The 27,454-nt window shown below is 37.3% G+C and overlaps 1 protein-coding gene across 4 annotated transcripts; it reads left to right on the forward strand.

Annotated features, from left to right (window-relative positions):
* Positions 1–420: 420 nt before the first annotated feature.
* LOC137586359 (ice-structuring glycoprotein-like) lies at positions 421–26,347 on the forward strand. Of its 4 annotated transcripts, none has more exons than XM_068302371.1 (2): positions 421–1,387; positions 24,651–26,347. In XM_068302371.1, exon 2 carries the CDS (start codon positions 25,183–25,185, stop codon positions 26,035–26,037), a length of 855 nt encoding a protein of 284 aa, XP_068158472.1. In that variant the 5' UTR covers positions 421–1,387; positions 24,651–25,182; the 3' UTR covers positions 26,038–26,347. The 4 variants fall into 4 exon arrangements, with proteins under 4 accessions (XP_068158472.1, XP_068158470.1, XP_068158469.1 ...); XM_068302369.1 differs by lacking the exon at positions 421–1,387 and adding an exon at positions 13,061–13,404; XM_068302368.1 differs by lacking the exon at positions 421–1,387 and adding an exon at positions 18,487–18,539.
* Positions 26,348–27,454: the final 1,107 nt, after the last annotated feature.

The following is a 27,454-nucleotide window of genomic DNA, read 5'->3' on the forward strand; positions in this document are numbered from 1 at the left end:
AATACCAGTTCCAATGAAGACGTTCATTACGGACATGGGAACAGAATACAAAAATTCAATAATAAATGACTTGTGCAAATATTTAAAAATAGACAACATTACGTCTACTGCACACCACCACCAGACCTTGGGTACCGTTGAAAGAAGTCATAGGACATTCAATGAGTACATTCGATCATATATATCAGTAGATAAAACTGATTGGGACATATGGTAACAATATTTTGTGTATTGTTTGAACACGAACTTGTATTTGGTAAACAAAATAATTTACCAATCCATTTTAATAGCATAAATGTGGGAATGGGTCGAGAGACGAGAAGCGGTCGATTGTACTGAACCATTTCAGAGGTGCATAATTTAAAGTTTATCAACGATATCGATGACAAACCATCGATATCAATTGAGAAAAGAGTTTTATGGCGTCAAGTTGTGTCGACCGGTTGTGCTCCTCGTGGCTGCTCGAATAAGAAGAGTGTAGTTATGTGGTAATTAAGTGATAAATGTATAAAGAAATAATGTTGAATAAAACTGATTGATTGTGAGAAAAAAACGGCCTAGAAATTCGGGAGGAAAAAGTGGGATTGCACTAACAGTCCCACAAGTTGGTGTCAGAAGTGGGATTGCACTAACAGTCCCACAAATTGGTGTCAGAAGTGAGATATGTATGTACATTTACATAGTGCATCGAACTTACGTGCATTTAAAAGATGTTGTTAAATAAAGAACACTAATAATTAAAACAAATCGTTCGAAGCGAAAAATTCATTAAAATTGAGTCGCCAAAGACAGAAAGTTCGAAAAAAAATGTACAAAGCGCGGTAAAAAAAACCACCCCAGTTGATGAATGCTTGTATGTTAAAGAGAGACAGGGAAACGTCCAAGTTCAAGTGAGAGTGAAAAGTGTGGAGGTGCGAACAGTACAGAACCCTGAAGTTTGCGTGGCAAAGAGGCTGAAAACGCTAAGAGATTGACGATCGTTGGAATTTTGCACAAATTTACGTGGCAATGAGGCTGATATAGCTTAATTTTGGAAAATGTGTTTGAGTATCGTCGTGGGAACTATTCACTGAGATGGTAGATTTATGTGGCAAATGGCCTGGAACATAGAATCTATGTGGTGAGCAGCTGTACCTAGAGTGGGAAATTCTTGAAAATTGGCGGCAAGAGAAGCTACAACAATTGGCGGCAAGAGCGAGAAAGCATTAGACGCACAAGTTTGGCGGCGTCAGTGGAAAAATTTGTACAAGAGCGAGGCATCGGCATTGGCGTCACGAGCGAGACAGCGTTAGTGAGAGCATTCGTGAAAGATCGACATATCAGCAGAATTGGCGCGAATAAACGGCGTTGTTGAGTCAACACGAGCGAGCGAGAAGGCAACATAGTGGTGAGCCAGTTTATGCTAATTAACAGTATGTTAACAGAACGAAAAATGTTATAATTTAAATTGAGTTGATGCAATCATTAAATTAAATCAAGATAAATTTATGTCAAAATTATAAATAATAATTTAAAGATTGGCTTGAATAAAAGTAAAGTAAATTAATGTTGATTCAAAAGTAAAGTAAATAAATTTGGAATTCAAAAGTGAAGTAAATAAATTTGAAATTAAAAGAAAAGTAAATGTTAAAAGAAAAATAATTATATTTTGAAATTGCTAAAAGAAGAGAAAATTAAATTACTAACAATAGAGTAAGATTATACTTTTGTAAAATATATTGAAATTTCAGCTGTAACGAGTAAGCTACGACGAATACAAAATGAATAGAGACGAAGTATTAAGTTTAAATGTAAATGAGCTCAAAGCAAAGTTAGCCAGTTTGAATTTGGCAATAACTGGTAGAAAGCAATCGTTGCAAGATCGTCTTCTCGAACATTTCGGTTTGGTGGCTGACGAAGTCGAGGTTGAATCCGAAAGTGATGATGCGGGATCATTTCAGTCTACGGCACCAACTGTAGTTAGAAATAATTTTACTTTGCGCGACATTGAGGATTCTCTTTCTTCGTTCAATGGGTCAGGTCAACCGTCTATAGAAAATTGGTTACGGGATTTTGAAGATAATGCAGAAGCAGTTCAATGGAACTCTTTACAGAAATTTATCTATGCGAAGCAATTATTAAAAGGTGCAGCAAAAGTTTTTGTGCGTAGTGAGCGAGGAGTGACTGATTGGATATCATTAAAAAGAATTTTGTTAAGCGAGTTCGGCGCAGAAGTATCAGCAACTGAAGTACATAAATTGTTGCGAAATAGGCGTAAACGCCCAAATGAAGATTTTCGTGAGTACCTTTATAGTCTGAGGGAAATAGGCAGTTCCATAAATTTAGATGAAGCTAGTCTTATAGAATATTTCATAGAAGGAATACCTGATTCAAAAGCTAACAAAAGTAACTTGTATCAGGCAAAGACAGTCATTCAGCTGAAGGAACAGATTACAATTTACGAAAAGGTTTACTTTGGTCACCCTCAAGTGGTAAATAGAAATAGAAATCATAATGAGAAGGATGATAAAAAAGCGGAAATATCTAAACAACCGAGAAAATGCTATAAGTGTGGCGAAGTATCTCATTTGATGAGTGAGTGTCCGAAGATTAAGTGCTTTAAATGCGATCAGATAGGGCATAAAGCATCAGTATGCCCGACACGTAAATCAGATACTAAAAAGGAATACAGTAGGGCTAGTACAATGTCAAAAGAAATCAATGTAAAAGGAAAACTATTTTCAAAACAATATCATGTGGAAACGTTGAGCTGTCTGCACTCATAGATACAGGATGTGATCTATGTTTAATAAGAGATGATATTATCAGAAAACTTCATTGGGAGTGTGTAAAAGTGAGTTAAATACTATAGGTAGTTTTAAAGCGCAGGTGACTATTGATGGTCTTCAATGGCCCTTAACGTTCCACGTTTATAGAAAAGAGGATATTGACTACGAAGTAGTGATTGGAAACAACATTTTAGAATTAGCTAATTTGGTTATCACAAAAGGAAATGCTACTTTTAAGCCTAGAGAAGTAGAAGTGATGCCAAACACAGAAGCGAAAGAAACTGTACACAATGAAGAAGTGAAAACTCCGAAGGGTATGTTACAGGAATTTGAGAGTTTGTGTTTATTAGCTGAAGAAGAAAAGAGTGAAATAGATTTGTGCCATTTAACTAAATCGGACGTCAAAGAAGTCAAGCAGCTTATTCACAGTTATGTACCACAGTCTTCAAAGAAGAGTCCAGTCGAAATGAAAATATTATTAAGTGACGAATGCCCAGTATACGAACGGCCAAGGCGTTTATCTTTCGTTGATAAAGGTATCGTGGACTCAACAGTAGAAAAATGGTTAGCCGAGGGTATCATTCAACCAAGTACATCAGAATATGCGTCTGCTATAGTTCTTGTTCCAAAAAAGGATGGAGGAAAAAGACTTTGCTGTGATTATAGACGTTTGAATGCTAAGATTGTAAGAGAACATTTCCCAATGCCACGTATAGATGATGTAATTGAGAGATTGCAGGGTAATACAGTGTTTACAACCTTGGATCTTGAAAATGGATATTTTCATGTTCCTGTGGAGCCCAACTCAAGGAAGTATACTGCTTTTGTGACACATAGCGGTCAGTTCGAATTTTTGTATGTCCCATTTGGAATTTCGAATTCCCCTCATGTGTTTTCCCGCTACATCTTTGCAACATTTATTGATTTGATTAGAGATGGCACAGTCGTAACATATATGGATGATCTAATTATTCCTTCAAAGGATATTAAAGAAGGAATTTACAAGCTGAAATGTGTGTTAAAGAGGGCATCTGAGTTTGGTTTGCGCATTAAATGGCCGAAGTGTCAGTTCTTAAAAGAAAGTATAGAGTTTTTGGGATACATTGTCGAAAAGGGTTCTATAAGGCCTTCTAAAGCAAAAACACAGGCGGTGAAAAATTACCCAAAACCACAGAATTACAAGAGTGTACAAAGGTTTCTTGGGCTAACTTCATATTTTCGTCGTTTCATAGAGTCTTACGCATTGATAGCGAAACCACTGTCAGACTTGTTAAGAAAAGATGCAACGTTTGTGTTCGGTGACGATCATCAAATCGCATTTGAACAGCTAAAGGCAGCCTTGATTAGCGCACCAGTTTTACGATTGTATAGCCCAAAGGCAGTAACTGAAGTACACACTGATGCATCCATGTTTGGTTACGGAGGAGTTCTTCTACAAAAAGATAGCGATGATCAGTTTCCACTTCCACTTTGTTTTTGCTTTGTTAATCAGTAATCAGTAGAAATCGCAAAAATATATATATATAAATTTATATATATATTTATATAGTAATATTATTATTTAACTATTAATAATCCATATGATACGAAAGAAGGAAAAAAAAGTTACTCAACAGACAAAAAAAAAAAAACCAAGAAATTTAGAGAACAATTTTGAGAAAGTTTTTGCAGTTTTTTTTTTTCGTTTTTGTGTTATAAAAATAAAATACAATAAAAAAAAAGGGTGAAACAAAATCATAAGAAAAAAGCAAAACGCAGTCGCTACTTGTTTTTTTGTTTTAGAATTAACAATTACAAAAAAAGCTTAAATGTTAATACGCTTAAATAGTAAAAAGTAAAGTTAGATTTTTAGAAGAATAGAAGAAAAACACAAAAAAACACACACACATATACATTAAAAATCAAAAAAATTATAAAAAATAAAAAAAACAATTGAAGGAGCATCTAGAGAAAGAGAGTTATTCCATCCAGTACAATATCTCAGCCGGAAAACCAAGCCTGCGGAAGAAAAATATCACTCATACGAATTGGAAGTGTTAGCAATAGTGGAGGCGTTGAAGAAGTGGCGCGTATATTTACTAGGAATAGAATTCAAAATCATAACAGATTGCAATGCTTTTGCAATGACAATGAAAAAAAAGAGACATTCCAGTAAGAGTTTCGCGTTGGGCTTTATTTCTTCAAGAATTCAAGTATGAAATTGAACATAGAAGTGGCAGTAAAATGAAGCATGTAGATGCTCTAAGTCGTATGTCCTGTTTAATGTTAGAGGATCCAATGCATCACAGACTTAAAATAGCTCAAGCTAGTGATGATTGGATTAGGGCAGTGACAGCTGTTTTAGAGCATCAGACTTATGAAGATTTCTTTATAAAAAACGGTGTTTTGTACAAGGATCCCATTAAGGATTTAATTGTAGTCCCATCACTTATGGAAGAGGAATTAATTAAGATTGCACATAGAAAGGGTCATTTTTCGGCCAAAAGAACTCAAGAGAAAGTTGAGAGAAAGTTTTACATACCGAAGTTGTTCCAAAAGGCCTCTGAGATTGTAAAAAATTGTATCGAATGCATTGTTTCGGAAGGTAAAGCAGGCAAGAAAGAAGGTTTCTTAGCTCCAATAAATAAAGAAGTTAAACCTTTAGGGACTTATCATGTCGATCATGTAGGACCTATGGATCCGACAGCGAAGAGTTATAACTATCTATTTGTAGTTGTCGACGCGTTTTCGAAATTTGTGTGGCTCTATCCAACAAAAAATACGGCATCAGAAGCGGTAGTAGATAGACTCAGGCGTCAAGCATCAGTTTTGGAAATCCAGGGCGTATTATATCAGATAGAGGTGCAGCATTTGTTTCTCACCAGTTCGGAGATTATTGTAAAGAGCAGAACATTCAGCATTTAATGATAGCTACCGGAGTACCTAGGGGAAATGGTCAAGTTGAACGTATCCATAAGATAATTATTCCTATGCTAACAAAACTTTGTTATGAAAAACCGACTATGTGGTATAGGTACGTTGAAAGAGTGCAGCAAGCAATCAATAGTACCCCTCCTAGAAGCACAAAAGTGTCGCCATTTAAATTATTAACCGGGGTTGAGATGAGAACTAATAGTTTCCCTGAGTTACAAGAACTTTTGGAAGAGGAAGCCATAGAAGAGCTAGAAATTGAACGCACTAACGTTCGTCAGGAAGCTCAGCATAATATTGAGAGAATCCAAGAGGAGAATCGTAAAAGTTATAACAAAAAACGCAAAAAGGTAGTTGAGTATAAAATCGATGATTTGATAGCAATTAAGCGAACGCAATATGGTTCAGGATTAAAACTTAAGGCTAAATATTTTGGACCATATAGGGTGGTGCAAGTTAAGTCTCATGGACGCTATGACGTAGAAAAGGTAGGAGATCACGAAGGTCCTGGGAAAACCTCAACTGTCGCAGAGTATATGAAGTCGTGGAATGGTCAAGTGAATTCATCAGACGATTCAACATTCGAGGCGAATGATAAGTCAGTCCGGCCGAATGTGGGAATGGGTCGAGAGACGAGAAGCGGTCGATTGTACTGAACCAGTTCAGAGGTGCATAATTTAAAGTTTATCAACGATATCGATGACAAACCATCGATATCAATTGAGAAAAGAGTTTTATGGCGTCAAGTTGTGTCGACCGGTTGTGCTCCTCGTGGCTGCTCGAATAAGAAGAGTGTAGTTATGTGGTAATTAAGTGATAAATGTATAAAGAAATAATGTTGAATAAAACTGATTGATTGTGAGAAAAAAACGGCCTAGAAATTCGGGAGGAAAAAGTGAGATTGCACTAACAGTCCCACAAGTTGGTGTCAGAAGTGGGATTGCACTAACAGTCCCACAAATTGGTGTCAGAAGTGAGATATGTACATTTACATAGTGCATCGAACTTACGTGCATTTAAAAGATGTTGTTAAATAAAGAACACTAATAATTAAAACAAATCGTTCGAAGCGAAAAATTCATTAAAATTGAGTCGCCAAAGACAGAAAGTTCGAAAAAAAATGTACAAAGCGCGGTAAAAAAAACCACCCCAGTTGATGAATGCTTGTATGTTAGAGAGAGACAGCGAAACGTCCAAGTTCAAGTGAGAGTGAAAAGTGTGGAGGTGCGAACAGTACAGAACCCTGAAGTTTGCGTGGCAAAGAGGCTGAAAACGCTAAGAGATTGACGATCGTTGGAATTTTGCACAAATTTACGTGGCAATGAGGCTGATATAGCGTAATTTTGGAAAATGTGTTTGAGTATCGTCGTGGGAACTATTCACTGAGATGGTAGATTTATGTGGCAAATGGCCTGGAACATAGAATCTATGTGGTGAGCAGCTGTACCTAGAGTGGGAAATTCTTGAAAATTGGCGGCAAGAGAAGCTACAACAATTGGCGGCAAGAGCGAGAAAGCATTAGACGCACAAGTTTGGCGGCGTCAGTGGAAAAATTTGTACAAGAGCGAGGCATCGGCATTGGCGTCACGAGCGAGACAGCGTTAGTGAGAGCATTCGTGAAAGATCGGCATATCAGCAGAATTGGCGCGAATAAACGGCGTTGGTGAGTCAACACGAGCGAGCGAGAAGGCAACATAGTGGTGAGCCAGATGTTTATGTTAATTAACAGTATGTTAACAGAACGAAAAATGTTATAATTTAAATTGAGCTGATGCAATCATTAAATTAAATCAAGATAAATTTATGTCAAAATTAAAAATAATAATTTAAAGATTGGCTTGAATAAAAGTAAAGTAAATTAATGTTGATTCAAAAGTAAAGTAAATAAATTTGGAATTCAAAAGTGAAGTAAATAAATTTGGAATTAAAAGAAAAGTAAATGTTAAAAGAGAAATAATTATATTTTGAAATTGCTAAAAGAAGAGAAAATTAAATTACTAACAATAGAGTAAGATTATACTTTTGTAAAATATATTGAAATTTCAGCTGTAACGAGTAAGCTACGACGAATACAAAATGAATAGAGACGAAGTATTAAGTTTAAATGTAAATGAGCTCAAAGCAAAGTTAGCCAGTTTGAATTTGGCAATAACTGGTAGAAAGCAATCGTTGCAAGATCGTCTTCTCGAACATTTCGGTTTGGTGGCTGACGAAGTCGAGGTTGAATCCGAAAGTGATGATGCGGGATCATTTCAGTCTACGGCACCAACTGTAGTTAGAAATAATTTTACTTTGCGCGACATTGAGGATTCTCTTTCTTCGTTCAATGGGTCAGGTCAACCGTCTATAGAAAATTGGTTACGGGATTTTGAAGATAATGCAGAAGCAGTTCAATGGAACTCTTTACAGAAATTTATCTATGCGAAGCAATTATTAAAAGGTGCAGCAAAAGTTTTTGTGCGTAGTGAGCGAGGAGTGACTGATTGGATATCATTAAAAAGAATTTTGTTAAGCGAGTTCGGCGCAGAAGTATCAGCAACTGAAGTACATAAATTGTTGCGAAATAGACGTAAACGCCCAAATGAAGATTTTCGTGAGTACCTTTATAGTCTGAGGGAAATAGGCAGTTCCATAAATTTAGATGAAGCTAGTCTTATAGAATATTTCATAGAAGGAATACCTGATTCAAAAGCTAACAAAAGTAACTTGTATCAGGCAAAGACAGTCATTCAGCTGAAGGAACAGATTACAATTTACGAAAAGGTTTACTTTGGTCACCCTCAAGTGGTAAATAGAAATAGAAATCATAATGAGAAGGATGATAAAAAAGCGGAAATATCTAAACAACCGAGAAAATGCTATAAGTGTGGCGAAGTATCTCATTTGATGAGTGAGTGTCCGAAGATTAAGTGCTTTAAATGCGATCAGATAGGGCATAAAGCATCAGTATGCCCGACACGTAAATCAGATACTAAAAAGGAATACAGTAGGGCTAGTACAATGTCAAAAGAAATCAATGTAAAAGGAAAACTATTTTCAAAACAATATCATGTGGAAACGTTGAGCTGTCTGCACTCATAGATACAGGATGTGATCTATGTTTAATAAGAGATGATATTATCAGAAAACTTCATGGTATAGAATTAAACGATGAACGAAACCGTTTATTGGGAGTGTGTAAAAGTGAGTTAAATACTATAGGTAGTTTTAAAGCGCAGGTGACTATTGATGGTCTTCAATGGCCCTTAACGTTTCACGTTTATAGAAAAGAGGATATTGACTACGAAGTAGTGATTGGAAACAACATTTTAGAATTAGCTAATTTGGTTATCACAAAAGGAAATGCTACTTTTAAGCCTAGAGAAGTAGAAGTGATGCCAAACACAGAAGCGAAAGAAACTGTACACAATGAAGAAGTGAAAACTCCGAAGGGTATGTTACAGGAATTTGAGAGTTTGTGTTTATTAGCTGAAGAAGAAAAGAGTGAAATAGATTTGTGCCATTTAACTAAATCGGACGTCAAAGAAGTCAAGCAGCTTATTCACAGTTATGTACCACAGTCTTCAAAGAAGAGTCCAGTCGAAATGAAAATATTATTAAGTGACGAATGCCCAGTATACGAACGGCCAAGGCGTTTATCTTTCGTTGATAAAGGTATCGTGGACTCAACAGTAGAAAAATGGTTAGCCGAGGGTATCATTCAACCAAGTACATCAGAATATGCGTCTGCTATTGTTCTTGTTCCAAAAAAGGATGGAGGAAAAAGACTTTGCTGTGATTATAGACGTTTGAATGCTAAGATTGTAAGAGAACATTTCCCAATGCCACTTATAGATGATGTAATTGAGAGATTGCAGGGTAATACAGTGTTTACAACCTTGGATCTTGAAAATGGATATTTTCATGTTCCTGTGGAGCCCAACTCAAGGAAGTATACTGCTTTTGTGACACATAGCGGTCAGTTCGAATTTTTGTATGTCCCATTTGGAATTTCGAATTCCCCTCATGTGTTTTCCCGCTACATCTTTGCAACATTTATTGATTTGATTAGAGATGGCACAGTCGTAACATATATGGATGATCTAATTATTCCTTCAAAGGATATTAAAGAAGGAATTTACAAGCTGAAATGTGTGTTAAAGAGGGCATCTGAGTTTGGTTTGCGCATTAAATGGCAGAAGTGTCAGTTCTTAAAAGAAAGTATAGAGTTTTTGGGATACATTGTCGAAAAGGGTTCTATAAGGCCTTCTAAAGCAAAAACACAGGCGGTGAAAAATTACCCAAAACCACAGAATTACAAGAGTGTACAAAGGTTTCTTGGGCTAACTTCATATTTTCGTCGTTTCATAGAGTCTTACGCATTGATAGCGAAACCACTGTCAGACTTGTTAAGAAAAGATGCAACGTTTGTGTTCGGTGACGATCATCAAATCGCATTTGAACAGCTAAAGGCAGCCTTGATTAGCGCACCAGTTTTACGATTGTATAGCCCAAAGGCAGTAACTGAAGTACACACTGATGCATCCATGTTTGGTTACGGAGGAGTTCTTCTACAAAAAGATAGCGATGATCAGTTTCCACTTCCACTTTGTTTTTGCTTTGTTAATCAGTAATCAGTAGAAATCGCAAAAATATATATATATAAATTTATATATATATTTATATAGTAATATTATTATTTAACTATTAATAATCCATATGATACGAAAGAAGAAAAAAAAGTTACTCAACAGACAAAAAAAAAAAACCAAGAAATTTAGAGAACAATTTTGAGAAAGTTTTTGCAGTTTTTTTTTTTCGTTTTTGTGTTATAAAAATAAAATACAATAAAAAAAAAGGTTGAAACAAAATCATAAGAAAAAAGCAAAACGCAGTCGCTACTTGTTTTTTTGTTTTAGAATTAACAATTACAAAAAAAGCTTAAATGTTAATACGCTTAAATAGTAAAAAGTAAAGTTAGATTTTTAGAAGAATAGAAGAAAAACAAAAAAAACACACACATATACATTAAAAATCAAAAAAATTATAAAAAATAAAAAAAAACAATTGAAGGAGCATCTAGAGAAAGAGAGTTATTCCATCCAGTACAATATCTCAGCCGGAAAACCAAGCCTGCGGAAGAAAAATATCACTCATACGAATTGGAAGTGTTAGCAATAGTGGAGGCGTTGAAGAAGTGGCGCGTATATTTACTAGGAATAGAATTCAAAATCATAACAGATTGCAATGCTTTTGCAATGACAATGAAAAAAAAGAGACATTCCAGTAAGAGGTTCGCGTTGGGCTTTATTTCTTCAAGAATTCAAGTATGAAATTGAACATAGAAGTGGCAGTAAAATGAAGCATGTAGATGCTCTAAGTCGTATGTCCTGTTTAATGTTAGAGGATTCAATGCATCACAGACTTAAAATAGCTCAAGCTAGTGATGATTGGATTAGGGCAGTGACAGCTGTTTTAGAGCATCAGACTTATGAAGATTTCTTTATAAAAAACGGTGTTTTGTACAAGGATCCCATTAAGGATTTAATTGTAGTCCCATCACTTATGGAAGAGGAATTAATTAAGATTGCACATAGAAAGGGTCATTTTTCGGCCAAAAGAACTCAAGAGAAAGTTGAGAGAAAGTTTTACATACCGAAGTTGTTCCAAAAGGCCTCTGAGATTGTAAAAAATTGTATCGAATGCATTGTTTCGGAAGGTAAAGCAGGCAAGAAAGAAGGTTTCTTAGCTCCAATAAATAAAGAAGTTAAACCTTTAGGGACTTATCATGTCGATCATGTAGGACCTATGGATCCGACAGCGAAGAGTTATAACTATCTATTTGTAGTTGTCGACGCGTTTTCGAAATTTGTGTGGCTCTATCCAACAAAAAATACGGCATCAGAAGCGGTAGTAGATAGACTCAGGCGTCAAGCATCAGTTTTTGGAAATCCAGGGCGTATTATATCAGATAGAGGTGCAGCATTTGTTTCTCACCAGTTCGGAGATTATTGTAAAGAGCAAAACATTCAGCATTTAATGATAGCTACCGGAGTACCTAGGGGAAATGGTCAAGTTGAACGTATCCATAAGATAATTATTCCTATGCTAACAAAACTTTGTTATGAAAAACCGACTATGTGGTATAGGTACGTTGAAAGAGTGCAGCAAGCAATCAATAGTACCCCTCCTAGAAGCACAAAAGTGTCGCCATTAAAATTATTAACCGGGGTTGAGATGAGAACTAATAGTTTCCCTGAGTTACAAGAACTTTTGGAAGAGGAAGCCATAGAAGAGCTAGAAATTGAACGCACTAACGTTCGTCAGGAAGCTCAGCATAATATTGAGAGAATCCAAGAGGAGAATCGTAAAAGTTATAACAAAAAACGCAAAAAGGTAGTTGAGTATAAAATCGATGATTTGATAGCAATTAAGCGAACGCAATATGGTTCAGGATTAAAACTTAAGGCTAAATATTTTGGACCATATAGGGTGGTGCAAGTTAAGTCTCATGGACGCTATGACGTAGAAAAGGTAGGAGATCACGAAGGTCCTGGGAAAACCTCAACTGTCGCAGAGTATATGAAGTCGTGGAATGGTCAAGTGAATTCATCAGACGATTCAACATTCGAGGCGAATGATAAGTCAGTCCGGCCGAATGTGGGAATGGGTCGAGAGACGAGAAGCGGTCGATTGTACTGAACCAGTTCAGAGGTGCATAATTTAAAGTTTATCAACGATATCGATGACAAACCATCGATATCAATTGAGAAAAAGAGTTTTATGGCGTCAAGTTGTGTCGACCGGTTGTGCTCCTCGTGGCTGCTCGAATAAGAAGAGTGTAGTTATGTGGTAATTAAGTGATAAATGTATAAAGAAATAATGTTGAATAAAACTGATTGATTGTGAGAAAAAAACGGCCTAGAAATTCGGGAGGAAAAAGTGAGATTGCACTAACAGTCCCACAAGTTGGTGTCAGAAGTGGGATTGCACTAACAGTCCCACAAATTGGTGTCAGAAGTGAGATATGTACATTTACATAGTGCATCGAACTTACGTGCATTTAAAAGATGTTGTTAAATAAAGAACACTAATAATTAAAACAAATCGTTCGAAGCGAAAAATTCATTAAAATTGAGTCGCCAAAGACAGAAAGTTCGAAAAAAAATGTACAAAGCGCGGTAAAAAAAACCACCCCAGTTGATGAATGCTTGTATGTTAGAGAGAGACAGCGAAACGTCCAAGTTCAAGTGAGAGTGAAAAGTGTGGAGGTGCGAACAGTACAGAACCCTGAAGTTTGCGTGGCAAAGAGGCTGAAAACGCTAAGAGATTGACGATCGTTGGAATTTTGCACAAATTTACGTGGCAATGAGGCTGATATAGCGTAATTTTGGAAAATGTGTTTGAGTATCGTCGTGGGAACTATTCACTGAGATGGTAGATTTATGTGGCAAATGGCCTGGAACATAGAATCTATGTGGTGAGCAGCTGTACCTAGAGTGGGAAATTCTTGAAAATTGGCGGCAAGAGAAGCTACAACAATTGGCGGCAAGAGCGAGAAAGCATTAGACGCACAAGTTTGGCGGCGTCAGTGGAAAAATTTGTACAAGAGCGAGGCATCGGCATTGGCGTCACGAGCGAGACAGCGTTAGTGAGAGCATTCGTGAAAGATCGGCATATCAGCAGAATTGGCGCGAATAAACGGCGTTGGTGAGTCAACACGAGCGAGCGAGAAGGCAACATAGTGGTGAGCCAGATGTTTATGTTAATTAACAGTATGTTAACAGAACGAAAAATGTTATAATTTAAATTGAGTTGATGCAATCATTAAATTAAATCAAGATAAATTTATGTCAAAATTATAAATAATAATTTAAAGATTGGCTTGAATAAAAGTAAAGTAAATTAATGTTGATTCAAAAGTAAAGTAAATAAATTTGGAATTCAAAAGTGAAGTAAATAAATTTGGAATTAAAAGAAAAGTAAATGTTAAAAGAGAAATAATTATATTTTGAAATTGCTAAAAGAAGAGAAAATTAAATTACTAACAATAGAGTAAGATTATACTTTTGTAAAATATATTGAAATTTCAGCTGTAACGAGTAAGCTACGACGAATACAAAATGAATAGAGACGAAGTATTAAGTTTAAATGTAAATGAGCTCAAAGCTAAGTTAGCCAGTTTGAATTTGGCAATAACTGGTAGAAAGCAATCGTTGCAAGATCGTCTTCTCGAACATTTCGGTTTGGTGGCTGACGAAGTCGAGGTTGAATCCGAAAGTGATGATGCGGGATCATTTCAGTCTACGGCACCAACTGTAGTTAGAAATAATTTTACTTTGCGCGACATTGAGGATTCTCTTTCTTCGTTCAATGGGTCAGGTCAACCGTCTATAGAAAATTGGTTACGGGATTTTGAAGATAATGCAGAAGCAGTTCAATGGAACTCTTTACAGAAATTTATCTATGCGAAGCAATTATTAAAAGGTGCAGCAAAAGTTTTTGTGCGTAGTGAGCGAGGAGTGACTGATTGGATATCATTAAAAAGAATTTTGTTAAGCGAGTTCGGCGCAGAAGTATCAGCAACTGAAGTACATAAATTGTTGCGAAATAGACGTAAACGCCCAAATGAAGATTTTCGTGAGTACCTTTATAGTCTGAGGGAAATAGGCAGTTCCATAAATTTAGATGAAGCTAGTCTTATAGAATATTTCATAGAAGGAATACCTGATTCAAAAGCTAACAAAAGTAACTTGTATCAGGCAAAGACAGTCATTCAGCTGAAGGAACAGATTACAATTTACGAAAAGGTTTACTTTGGTCACCCTCAAGTGGTAAATAGAAATAGAAATCATAATGAGAAGGATGATAAAAAAGCGGAAATATCTAAACAACCGAGAAAATGCTATAAGTGTGGCGAAGTATCTCATTTGATGAGTGAGTGTCCGAAGATTAAGTGCTTTAAATGCGATCAGATAGGGCATAAAGCATCAGTATGCCCGACACGTAAATCAGATACTAAAAAGGAATACAGTAGGGCTAGTACAATGTCAAAAGAAATCAATGTAAAAGGAAAACTATTTTCAAAACAATATCATGTGGAAACGTTGAGCTGTCTGCACTCATAGATACAGGATGTGATCTATGTTTAATAAGAGATGATATTATCAGAAAACTTCATGGTATAGAATTAAACGATGAACGAAACCGTTTATTGGGAGTGTGTAAAAGTGAGTTAAATACTATAGGTAGTTTTAAAGCGCAGGTGACTATTGATGGTCTTCAATGGCCCTTAACGTTCCACGTTTATAGAAAAGAGGATATTGACTACGAAGTAGTGATTGGAAACAACATTTTAGAATTAGCTAATTTGGTTATCACAAAAGGAAATGCTACTTTTAAGCCTAGAGAAGTAGAAGTGATGCCAAACACAGAAGCGAAAGAAACTGTACACAATGAAGAAGTGAAAACTCCGAAGGGTATGTTACAGGAATTTGAGAGTTTGTGTTTATTAGCTGAAGAAGAAAAGAGTGAAATAGATTTGTGCCATTTAACTAAATCGGACGTCAAAGAAGTCAAGCAGCTTATTCACAGTTATGTACCACAGTCTTCAAAGAAGAGTCCAGTCGAAATGAAAATATTATTAAGTGACGAATGCCCAGTATACGAACGGCCAAGGCGTTTATCTTTCGTTGATAAAGGTATCGTGGACTCAACAGTAGAAAAATGGTTAGCCGAGGGTATCATTCAACCAAGTATATCAGAATATGCGTCTGCTATTGTTCTTGTTCCAAAAAAGGATGGAGGAAAAAGACTTTGCTGTGATTATAGACGTTTGAATGCTAAGATTGTAAGAGAACATTTCCCAATGCCACTTATAGATGATGTAATTGAGAGATTGCAGGGTAATACAGTGTTTACAACCTTGGATCTTGAAAATGGATATTTTCATGTTCCTGTGGAGCCCAACTCAAGGAAGTATACTGCTTTTGTGACACATAGCGGTCAGTTCGAATTTTTGTATGTCCCATTTGGAATTTCGAATTCCCCTCATGTGTTTTCCCGCTACATCTTTGCAACATTTATTGATTTGATTAGAGATGGCACAGTCGTAACATATATGGATGATCTAATTATTCCTTCAAAGGATATTAAAGAAGGAATTTACAAGCTGAAATGTGTGTTAAAGAGGGCATCTGAGTTTGGTTTGCGCATTAAATGGCAGAAGTGTCAGTTCTTAAAAGAAAGTATAGAGTTTTTGGGATACATTGTCGAAAAGGGTTCTATAAGGCCTTCTAAAGCAAAAACACAGGCGGTGAAAAATTACCCAAAACCACAGAATTACAAGAGTGTACAAAGGTTTCTTGGGCTAACTTCATATTTTCGTCGTTTCATAGAGTCTTACGCATTGATAGCGAAACCACTGTCAGACTTGTTAAGAAAAGATGCAACGTTTGTGTTCGGTGACGATCATCAAATCGCATTTGAACAGCTAAAGGCAGCCTTGATTAGCGCACCAGTTTTACGATTGTATAGCCCAAAGGCAGTAACTGAAGTACACACTGATGCATCCATGTTTGGTTACGGAGGAGTTCTTCTACAAAAAGATAGCGATGATCAGTTTCCACTTCCACTTTGTTTTTGCTTTGTTAATCAGTAATCAGTAGAAATCGCAAAAATATATATATATAAATTTATATATATATTTATATAGTAATATTATTATTTAACTATTAATAATCCATATGATACGAAAGAAGGAAAAAAAAGTTACTCAACAGACAAAAAAAAAAAACCAAGAAATTTAGAGAACAATTTTGAGAAAGTTTTTGCAGTTTTTTTTTTCGTTTTTGTGTTATAAAAATAAAATACAATAAAAAAAAAGGTTGAAACAAAATCATAAGAAAAAAGCAAAACGCAGTCGCTACTTGTTTTTTTGTTTTAGAATTAACAATTACAAAAAAAGCTTAAATGTTAATACGCTTAAATAGTAAAAAGTAAAGTTAGATTTTTAGAAGAATAGAAGAAAAACAAAAAAAACACACACATATACATTAAAAATCAAAAAAATTATAAAAAATAAAATAAAAAAAAACAATTGAAGGAGCATCTAGAGAAAGAGAGTTATTCCATCCAGTACAATATCTCAGCCGGAAAACCAAGCCTGCGGAAGAAAAATATCACTCATACGAATTGGAAGTGTTAGCAATAGTGGAGGCGTTGAAGAAGTGGCGCGTATATTTACTAGGAATAGAATTCAAAATCATAACAGATTGCAATGCTTTTGCAATGACAATGAAAAAAAAGAGACATTCCAGTAAGAGGTTCGCGTTGGGCTTTATTTCTTCAAGAATTCAAGTATGAAATTGAACATAGAAGTGGCAGTAAAATGAAGCATGTAGATGCTCTAAGTCGTATGTCCTGTTTAATGTTAGAGGATTCAATGCATCACAGACTTAAAATAGCTCAAGCTAGTGATGATTGGATTAGGGCAGTGACAGCTGTTTTAGAGCATCAGACTTATGAAGATTTCTTTATAAAAAACGGTGTTTTGTACAAGGATCCCATTAAGGATTTAATTGTAGTCCCATCACTTATGGAAGAGGAATTAATTAAGATTGCACATAGAAAGGGTCATTTTTCGGCCAAAAGAACTCAAGAGAAAGTTGAGAGAAAGTTTTACATACCGAAGTTGTTCCAAAAGGCCTCTGAGATTGTAAAAAATTGTATCGAATGCATTGTTTCGGAAGGTAAAGCAGGCAAGAAAGAAGGTTTCTTAGCTCCAATAAATAAAGAAGTTAAACCTTTAGGGACTTATCATGTCGATCATGTAGGACCTATGGATCCGACAGCGAAGAGTTATAACTATCTATTTGTAGTTGTCGACGCGTTTTCGAAATTTGTGTGGCTCTATCCAACAAAAAATACGGCATCAGAAGCGGTAGTAGATAGACTCAGGCGTCAAGCATCAGTTTTTGGAAATCCAGGGCGTATTATATCAGATAGAGGTGCAGCATTTGTTTCTCACCAGTTCGGAGATTATTGTAAAGAGCAAAACATTCAGCATTTAATGATAGCTACCGGAGTACCTAGGGGAAATGGTCAAGTTGAACGTATCCATAAGATAATTATTCCTATGCTAACAAAACTTTGTTATGAAAAACCGACTATGTGGTATAGGTACGTTGAAAGAGTGCAGCAAGCAATCAATAGTACCCCTCCTAGAAGCACAAAAGTGTCGCCATTTAAATTATTAACCGGGGTTGAGATGAGAACTAATAGTTTCCCTGAGTTACAAGAACTTTTGGAAGAGGAAGCCATAGAAGAGCTAGAAATTGAACGCACTAACGTTCGTCAGGAAGCTCAGCATAATATTGAGAGAATCCAAGAGGAGAATCGTAAAAGTTATAACAAAAAACGCAAAAAGGTAGTTGAGTATAAAATCGATGATTTGATAGCAATTAAGCGAACGCAATATGGTTCAGGATTAAAACTTAAGGCTAAATATTTTGGACCATATAGGGTGGTGCAAGTTAAGTCTCATGGACGCTATGACGTAGAAAAGGTAGGAGATCACGAAGGTCCTGGGAAAACCTCAACTGTCGCAGAGTATATGAAGTCGTGGAATGGTCAAGTGAATTCATCAGACGATTCAACATTCGAGGCGAATGATAAGTCAGTCCGGCCGAATGTGGGAATGGGTCGAGAGACGAGAAGCGGTCGATTGTACTGAACCAGTTCAGAGGTGCATAATTTAAAGTTTATCAACGATATCGATGACAAACCATCGATATCAATTGAGAAAAGAGTTTTATGGCGTCAAGTTGTGTCGACCGGTTGTGCTCCTCGTGGCTGCTCGAATAAGAAGAGTGTAGTTATGTGGTAATTAAGTGATAAATGTATAAAGAAATAATGTTGAATAAAACTGATTGATTGTGAGAAAAAACGGCCTAGAAATTCGGGAGGAAAAAGTGGGATTGCACTAACAGTCCCACATAAATAGAATAGAACCATTATATAACGTAGATGATTATGCTAAAGAAGTTAAGCTTAGATTAGAACTAGCATACAGTAGAGCTAGAATAATGTTAGAGAAACGTTAGGAAAATAAGAAAATTTTTTATGATAATAAGTCAACAGATTTTAAAATAGAAATAGGAAATAAGGTTTTCTTAAAAAACGAAGCTGGTCATAAGCTTGACTCAGCCTGTATAGGACCCTTCGAAGTGGTAGAAATATCTAAAAACAACAACATAAAAATTAGGAACAATAAAAATAAGACACAAACAGTACATAAGAATAGGTTAAAAATTTGCAAAAATAATTAAAAAAAAAAAAAAAAAAAAAAAAAACACGAAAGAAACATAAAATTTTTTATGGATTCAATTACTATAACTAATTCATTTTATTAAAAATATATACAAAAAAAAATGGTGAGAAAGAAAATTTATCTGGCCAGACACAAAAAAAAAAAACAGTTTTACCTAACAAACATACATACATTTCTATTAATCAATCATTTATTATCATTAATAGTAATTAATAAATAACTCCATAATATTACGTTATTTTCTAAAAAGGGGAAGTGTAGTATATCCATACCAAAAATCATTCAACACAAACAGTTCAACTTGTAACACTTTGTTGCAAGTATAAACAATCAAATATGTACACAATAATACACAGCATGTGAACGCTGACCATGCACTTTGATGCAAGTGCCCCAATTAATATGTATGTATGTATTGACACTTTCCCTCTCTTTTGTAGCTGTCGCCTAAGTCGCAGCATAAGAATATCTATGCACCAATAGGTTAAGCAAAAGAATATTATTGGAATAAAAATCAATCTGAATATTACCACCAAACTGAACTGACGTGTTCATTTCTAAAAACTTCAAAGCAAGTGGAACCCGGTCATTACAATAGGCAGCAAAGCAAAGTCTCATGAATGATCTTCCACATCTCACAATGATGTTTTTGTATTTTCTTAAGTTTTCTGGAATATACTGGCGTCAGTCTGGTACTCTCTGTCTCTGTCCCTCGTATAGACCTATATGGCATACGTAGTTGCGTAAGAAAAGAAAATTTAGTAATAAGCAAACAAACGAACGATCAAGACGAGTTGTAGCAGTGGCAGACACTGTTCAGTGAAGGTAAAGTAAAAATATAGTTAAGTTCTTATGAGAAATTAAACACAGTGGTTTATTGTTCATCAGACATCTATTAGCTTTTTACGATTTTCGTTTTTGACTTAACCTGTTATAGTGTTCACTTTTTCCATTAAATTTCTTAACTTCTTAACTTTTTTGTGTCTGCGAGTTATTTTTGTCTGGCTTTGACATACACAGGACAGATATATGGCCTTTTCTACCACATTTGTAACATACGGCGTCACGATACTTGCTTCTCTCTCTAGTGTGAAGTTCCACACCCAGAACATGACTTCCACGAGTTTTTGCAATGTTTCTCTTTGTTCGGTTTATTCTGTTACTTTTTGAATTATATGTATAAGTGTTTAAGTTGTTACTCCCGAAGAGATTTTTAAGAAGCTCGAACATTTTGACGCCACACCAAGAAATAAAATATGCTTTTCGTTTTCATCTGCACTGACCGAATATGCATTAAAATTTTACGATAACTGTTCAAGATATGACTCCCCATTTTGATTGTCTTTGTCAAATTTGTGAAATGGAGGACACATAGATAATTCACCCGCGTGGCTTGAATTACTAGCACTAGAAAATGTTAACAATGTTGGGAAATTATTATTTTAGATTTTAAATGATACATAACAGCTGATATTTTGGGCATTGACGGGAAGAGGAGGGGTGTTCTTCGGTGCAGTTAACGCATTTCAGCTGTGTGCACTCAGTTGGCGTGTGGGGGCGTAAGGCACAATTGACACAGAGAGCATAATTTTTGCAATGTTTGGCCGTATGGCAAAGTAGTTGGCATTTTTACAGCCCATTGCGTTGGGGATGAATTCATGTACCTTTACTGAGTGCCAGGCAATATCGATTTATGCTTCTTATAATATCGAGTCTTCATATTTTTCAAATTGGATAGCTCACGAGAGAACCAGGGAGGTTTGTTAAGCCGCTCCAGCCTACCTAATCTGATGAACGACGTGTTTTTTGAAACTTCTTATAATATCGAGTCTTCACATTTTTCAAATTGGATAGCTCACGAGAGAACCAGGGAGGTTTGTTAAGCCGCTCCAGCCTACCAAGAGACACACAAATATCAAAGAGTGAATCAAAAAAACGAACAGCTGTGTTCATATCTCTACAATTGTACAGATAAGACCAATCTGTAGTAGTAATGTTTTCATTAAGGCTGGCAAAGTCAGTCTTACGAAAGCACCTAGTTAGAGGTAACTCATTTGAACCAAGTAATGGTGAAAGCAAGGGCAAATCAATTTTTAAATTTAATGTAGGATGAAATTTGTCTTCTGAATCTGATCTGAAGAATCCAATACAAAAATAAGATCTAAAGATTTTCTATTAGAAATTAAGACAGGATTGACTTGGGATAAAGATAAGCCTAGAAGGCCATCAAAGAAGTCATGTGACAACGAGGGCAGCAACGTGGTAGATTCATCTGTTAGTGACCATGCTAAAGCGGGTTAATTAAAATCACCTACAACTATGAGCATGTTTTGACGGGAAACTAAAGAGGAGACAAGCTGAATTGCCTCTAAATGATTAAAGTATACCACCATGTCTGACAATGGTGGAATATAGGAGCAAGTAATAAAAGCATTAAAAGATTTAAAATTTACTTTAACACCGACAAATTCAATCTCCTGGGTACTAGAAAATTGAATCATTTCACATGATAAAGCAGCATCAACAGATATCAGAATGGCATCGCCCGGTCACGTCAGAATATATAAAAGTTTGTGGAAAAAACCGATGCATCAGCAATATCAGGTTTTAGCCACGTCTCTGTAAAAGCTAGAATGTTATGTTCAAAAGAAGGACTATCTACATAGAGATTAGGAAGTTTAGATTTCAGTCCTCTAACGTTCTGGTAACCCAGGTTAAGGAACGAAGCTAGTTTTTTAACACACCAGCAGATGCTTGATTGATGTCTAAATAAAACCAGAGGGCCGGGTGTAACTTCGACCTTAAAGTTTGTAAGGCCTTGCAACTTTTTTTGTAACTCTTTGCTTACCTATAGTTATCGAACGTTTTTTCTAAAAAGGCTAAAGTTTCGAAAGAACCGTAATAGCTTTGAAAATAACGAAGTTATTAAGAAAAGTCACTGTTCGTGACTTTGGCATTTAAATGGGAGCTACAGTGGCCGTCAAAAGTGATTCAATGTTTGCAATTTTACGTTTGAGCGTTCACAGAATAAACAAAAACAACCCAAAGTCAACCAATTTTTTTTTTATTTTATTTCTAATAAAGTTCTTAACAAATCCATATAAAAAAATAATTCGATATTGTTCAAGCTTCTCAGCAAAAATTAATAAACAAAAATAATAACCATTGACTCAGTTTTGACTTTTTTCAAACATTTTTTAAACTTTTTTTCTTTTCTAATTTTCAATATTTTGTCCAAAGTCCCTTATGTTTTATTACTGCAGAGATTCGAGAGGGCATACTTTCCACAAGATTGTGAAAAATTTCCTGAGGAATCTTTGCCCACTCTTCCTCCACGCGTTGCCATAAGCTCTCCAGGTTTGTTGGCGGTGTTTTATATTGTCCCAGCCGTCTTTTCACAATTGACCATAAATTCTCAATTGGATTGAGGTCAGGACTTTGTGCTGGCCATTTCATCAGCTTGAATTCTTGGTTAGATAACCAATCTTGGACAATTCTAGCTGTATGCTTAGGGTCATTATCTTGCTGAAAAGTAAGATCTGTTGTACCATAAGCGCATCTGTCAATAAAATTGCCAAGATTGGTCTGCAGAATGTTTAAGTAATCTTCCTTTCGCATTATTCCATTAATTTTGACTAATTTTGCAGAACTCCACCAAGTAAAACATCCCCATGCCATAACGTGCCCGCCTCCGTGTTTCACAGTTTCTCTGACATGTCGCCTTTGAATGGTTTCTCCGGGCCTTATCCAGCAGTATTCCTTTCCATCGGACTGATATCGGTTAAATTTGGACTCGTCTGACCAAATAACCTTCTTCCAGTCCTCAATGGTCCAATTCCGATGCATTTTGGCAAATTGCAGACGTGCCTTAACGTTTTTCTCGGACAGTGCTGGCTTTTTTTTCTTTACAATCGCAGTGTAGCCGATATTTCGAAGTGCCCTTCTTGCAGTTGATTCACTAACCGGCTTACCAATTGCTTTGGCAGCATCCTTGGGCGTCATATGACCATCTTTTTTAATTTGGCTGATCATTAAGCGTGCATCACCATCAGTAATCAGTCGAGGGCGTCCGTTGGATGTATTTTGGTTATTGATTTCACGCCGTTTTAATACTCTAATGACTGTCGCTTGACTTATAGAGAGGGATTTGGCTATTTCTCGCGACGAGGATCCTCTTTCTGAAAGGCACACTATACTGTCCTCAACGGGTTTAGAAATTTTTTTCATTCTCGAGTTTTCAATCAATTTTGCAACTATTAGGTACCCGGTGCAAATTACAAATGACTTTACTTCTTCAAAATTGACTACAAATATGAATAAATCAAAAGCGAAAAACAATTCCCCAAAATAACTGTAAATTAAGATGCAGTTATTGATAAAGAACCTAAAAATAGGAATAGTCAAAAGTGAGTCAATGCATGTTGTTTTTGTTTTACATCTCCCTTTTCTGTTGTTTCCGCTCCTTCGTTGTCTAATTTGCATTATTTTATTAAGAATAATCTAAGTAACTGTAAAAATAAGTTTTGTTTCATTTGCTTGCTCTATATTCATACAGCAGCTGTTTAACTGCAAGAGTTGCAAACATTGAATCAGTTTTGACGGCCACTGTATATGAAATAGTGATCCGAACCGGCTGAATCCGAGATATACAACCCCTCCAGCATATAGAAGCCTACATTCAATAAATTTCAGGTCTATAGCTCTTACTGTCTAGGAGGAGTTTGTGTTGATCCAAACGGACGAACGGACGGACATGGCTAATTGAACTCGACTCGTCGTGCTGATCAAGAATATATATACTTTGTTTGGTCTGAGATACTTCCTTCTATGAGTTGCACACGTCTGACCAAAATTAATATACCCTTTTTCAAGGGTATAAATACATTAAAGGAATATATGGCTTTTGACGTCCAGCGGACATGTCTAGTTGGTCCAGAAGTACGAAAAGTAAAATGCTTTACACCAAGAAAGATTAATGCTAGCTGAAGCAATTCTTTATGATCTTCTCGGCACTGCTCCACAAATTTGGACACGAATTGTTTCATCTACAGCGCCACTTTCGAGTTTCTCCTTCTTCAAATTTGGTCATGATTTTGAAAACCTTTCAAATATCGGAACTTTTGCTGTAGATGTGGAGCATTATAGTTCAAATACGCTTCGCAATACGATTTCGTACATAACTCGCTAGGGTGCTCGTATACTTGAGGGAACGAGATTCTAAGATATGCTTGTAAAAAGCATGTGAAAATGCATTTGTTTTGTAAGATGTCAGTTACTTATGAATTGTGTTAATAGTTTGAACATATATAGAAGTTAGTATTTTTAATATCGATTGTTAGAAGTCAGTATTTTAAGTATCGATTGTTAGAAGTAAGTCAGTATTTTAAGTATCGATTGTTAGTGTTAAGTTTCCCGGGGAAAATATCGATATGCGGGCTAAGGCCACACTGGAGAGCTGCTCCTTCTTCTCCCGGTGACACTTGAACGAGCTAGACGCACCACATACCATACTCTGTCGATAAAAATAAATCCTTTGACATCCGCGAATTGGATGTCGCTTAGTATAAATAATTGCGTGTTTACATCTTAGAAGTGGGATAACTACACAGGAATATACATATTTCTGACACGCCACCAATTTTAAAAAGTCTTGATCATTTCAGTTCAAATTGTCCTGACCAGCTCCATAATGGGAATCACCAAAGACGAGATAACGAAAGCTCTGCGCGCTAGCAGAGTTGGGGGCCGCCGTCAGCCTCAGTCGTGCAAATTCGCCGACTGCACGCTTCTTTGGGCATCACCACCGCTGCCGCCGTGCTTACTGCTGTGTCTGCCGCTGCGGTGCCAGTTGCCATTGTGCCCGCCGCTGAAGTCGTACCCACTGCTGTGCCTGCCGCTGCGATACATGTGGCCGCCGTGCCAACCATCGCGGAACCTGCTGCCGGCACTGCTGTACCCGCCGCCACTGTTGTATCCGCCGCATCCACCGCTGTACCCGGTACTGCTGTACCCGCTGCCGGGGTGCTAACTGCTAACCCCGCCGCTGGCATACCCGCCACTGCCGTACCCGCCGCTGTAGTACCCGTTGGTGCTGTGCCCACAGCTGCACCTACTGCTACTGCCGTGCCCACTGCCGTACCCGCCGCTGTAGTACGCGTTGCTGCTGGGCCCACAGCTGTACCCGCTGCTACTGACATGCCCACTGCCGTACCCGCCGCTGTAGTACCCGTTGCTGCTGTGCCCACAGCTGTACCCGCTGCTACTGCCGTGCCCACTGCCGTACCCGCCGCTGTAGTACCCGTTGCTGCTGTGCCCACAGCTGTACCCGCGGCTACTGCCGTGCCCACTGCTGTGCCCGCCGCTGCAGTACACACCACTGCCGTCAACGTCACTGCTGTCCCAGCTACTGATGTACCCGCCGCATCCACTGCTGTACCCGCCGCATCCACCGTTGTACCCACTACTGCCGTGCCCACTGCTTCCGCGCCTGCTGCTGCAGTAACCGCTGCTGCCGTGCCCACTGCTGTGCCCGGTGCCGTCGACGTCATGGCTGTGTCTGCTGCTGGCGTGACCACTGCTACTGCCGCTGTACCCGCCGATGCCGTGCCCGCTGCTGCCGCACCCTCTTTTGTGCCTGCCGCTGCAGTACTTGTTGCCGCTGCCGTGCCCGCCGCTGCCGCACCCAATGCTGTGCCTGCCGCTGCAGTACCTGTTGCCGCTGCCGCACCTACTGCTGTGCCTACCGCTGCAGTACCTGATGCCGCCGTGCCCGCCGCCGTCGTTGGCGCACCTGCTGCCGCCGTACCCGCCTCTGCTGTGCCCACCGCACCCATCTCTGCTGTGCCCGCCGCTTACATGTGCGCTATGCATGCGGCTGCCTCGCTTGCCGTAGCCGCTGCTGCCGTGCCCGCTATCCACATGCCTGCCTCTGCAGTACCCGCTGCTGTCTCGACTGCCGCTACTCCTGCTCTCCAACTGACGATGACGCCTGCCGCTCTGCTCTATGCCATGCATGCCGTACATACTGCTGTCTGCCGCACCCGTCGCTGACTCTGACCTTCCCTTGGCCGCTGACCAATGGGAAGACATTCCTGCCGTAATGCCCTCCGTGCCGTCCTCCGCTCCAGTCATCACGCCTGCCGCTTCCGCCTCCTACAAACTGAAGCAATGGATAGCCCCTGATAAAGACTGGACTTCCGATATCCAAGCAAAGGCGACACTAGCCACCTAATGTTATTATTTACCCCTTTTATTAGCAACTAGAATCGAGGTCGATTACTGCCGACATCCAAGAATTGGATACCGTTTAGAATAAATAATTGGGTGTTTACAGTTTAATAAAATTAAAATATTTGCTTTACTGGTGTATGGTATACATAAGTCGGCGAGACGACTTACTTATTTCATTTTAGACTAATAGGAAAAAAAAATGCCCAGCACTTGGTAAAATTCGAATTTTTGAAAATAAGAACACCCCTAATGCCCACCGTGATAAATAAGCGCGAATCATGATTGCCATGATCTAAACACAAATACTATCCATGCTTCTTTGGACATTTTTAATTTCCACCCAGAAGGATTTTTGTCGTTTGTTGCTACGAGAGCTGAAGGTAAATTTTGTATATATTAGTGTGCCAATAATTTTGTTCATCGAAATATGCCTTATTTTTTAGTTTTTTGTTTTTTAGTAATACTATGTTTAAGTTTTAAAAAAAAAGTTCTTTGTTTATGTATAATAAATACTTTAATCTCCTTGTCCAATATATTTTTTGCGACTCATTTTCATTCCAAGGGTCACACGGTGGCCACAAAGTTAAAAAAGCTTGCTGTGCCAAAAATTTAGTTCGTATCTAAACAGTTCTAGGCACGCCATTCAAATTATTAGAAATGCCTAATTCATTCTCCGACACGGACATCCTGACAAATTACACGTCCTCGTGTAGCAAGGAATATAAACTACTTTTAAAATCTCCGACACGGTCATCTTGACAAATTACACGTCCTCGTGTAGCAGGAATATAAACCACTTTTACAAACATCATTTTCACTTCTTTGTTTAAACCAACTGAACCAAAAACATTCTGTATTATGCAGCTTGACAAATCCAGGTTAATGTTAATTCAAAATCTCTTATTTGCTATAACATATTTCGTAACTTAAAATTCTTATTTCATATTGCCTATTTCAACATTCGTTCGTTCATATTTCTTTTACAATTCATTAAACATTACAATGTTTTCAATATTTTCTTATTTTATAACCTTCACATTTTCATTCTTATCAAACAACATTTTCACTTTTAGTTTTACAAACATTCTCTTTTCTTTATGTTCTCATTTACGTTTCAAGAATCCACGGCAGGGTACCACCACGTAGCACTCTTTCTCATTCACTAGTCCATACGGTCTTTTTCATCCGTCTCTTCATCACAGTCCTTTCCAACTGTTTCTGTTTTACCCGTTTCACC

Source organism: Drosophila tropicalis, unplaced genomic scaffold (genome assembly GCF_018151085.1).
Source record: "Drosophila tropicalis isolate 14030-0801.00 unplaced genomic scaffold, ASM1815108v1 contig_979, whole genome shotgun sequence".
In the NCBI taxonomy this organism is placed as follows: domain Eukaryota; kingdom Metazoa; phylum Arthropoda; class Insecta; order Diptera; family Drosophilidae; genus Drosophila; species Drosophila tropicalis.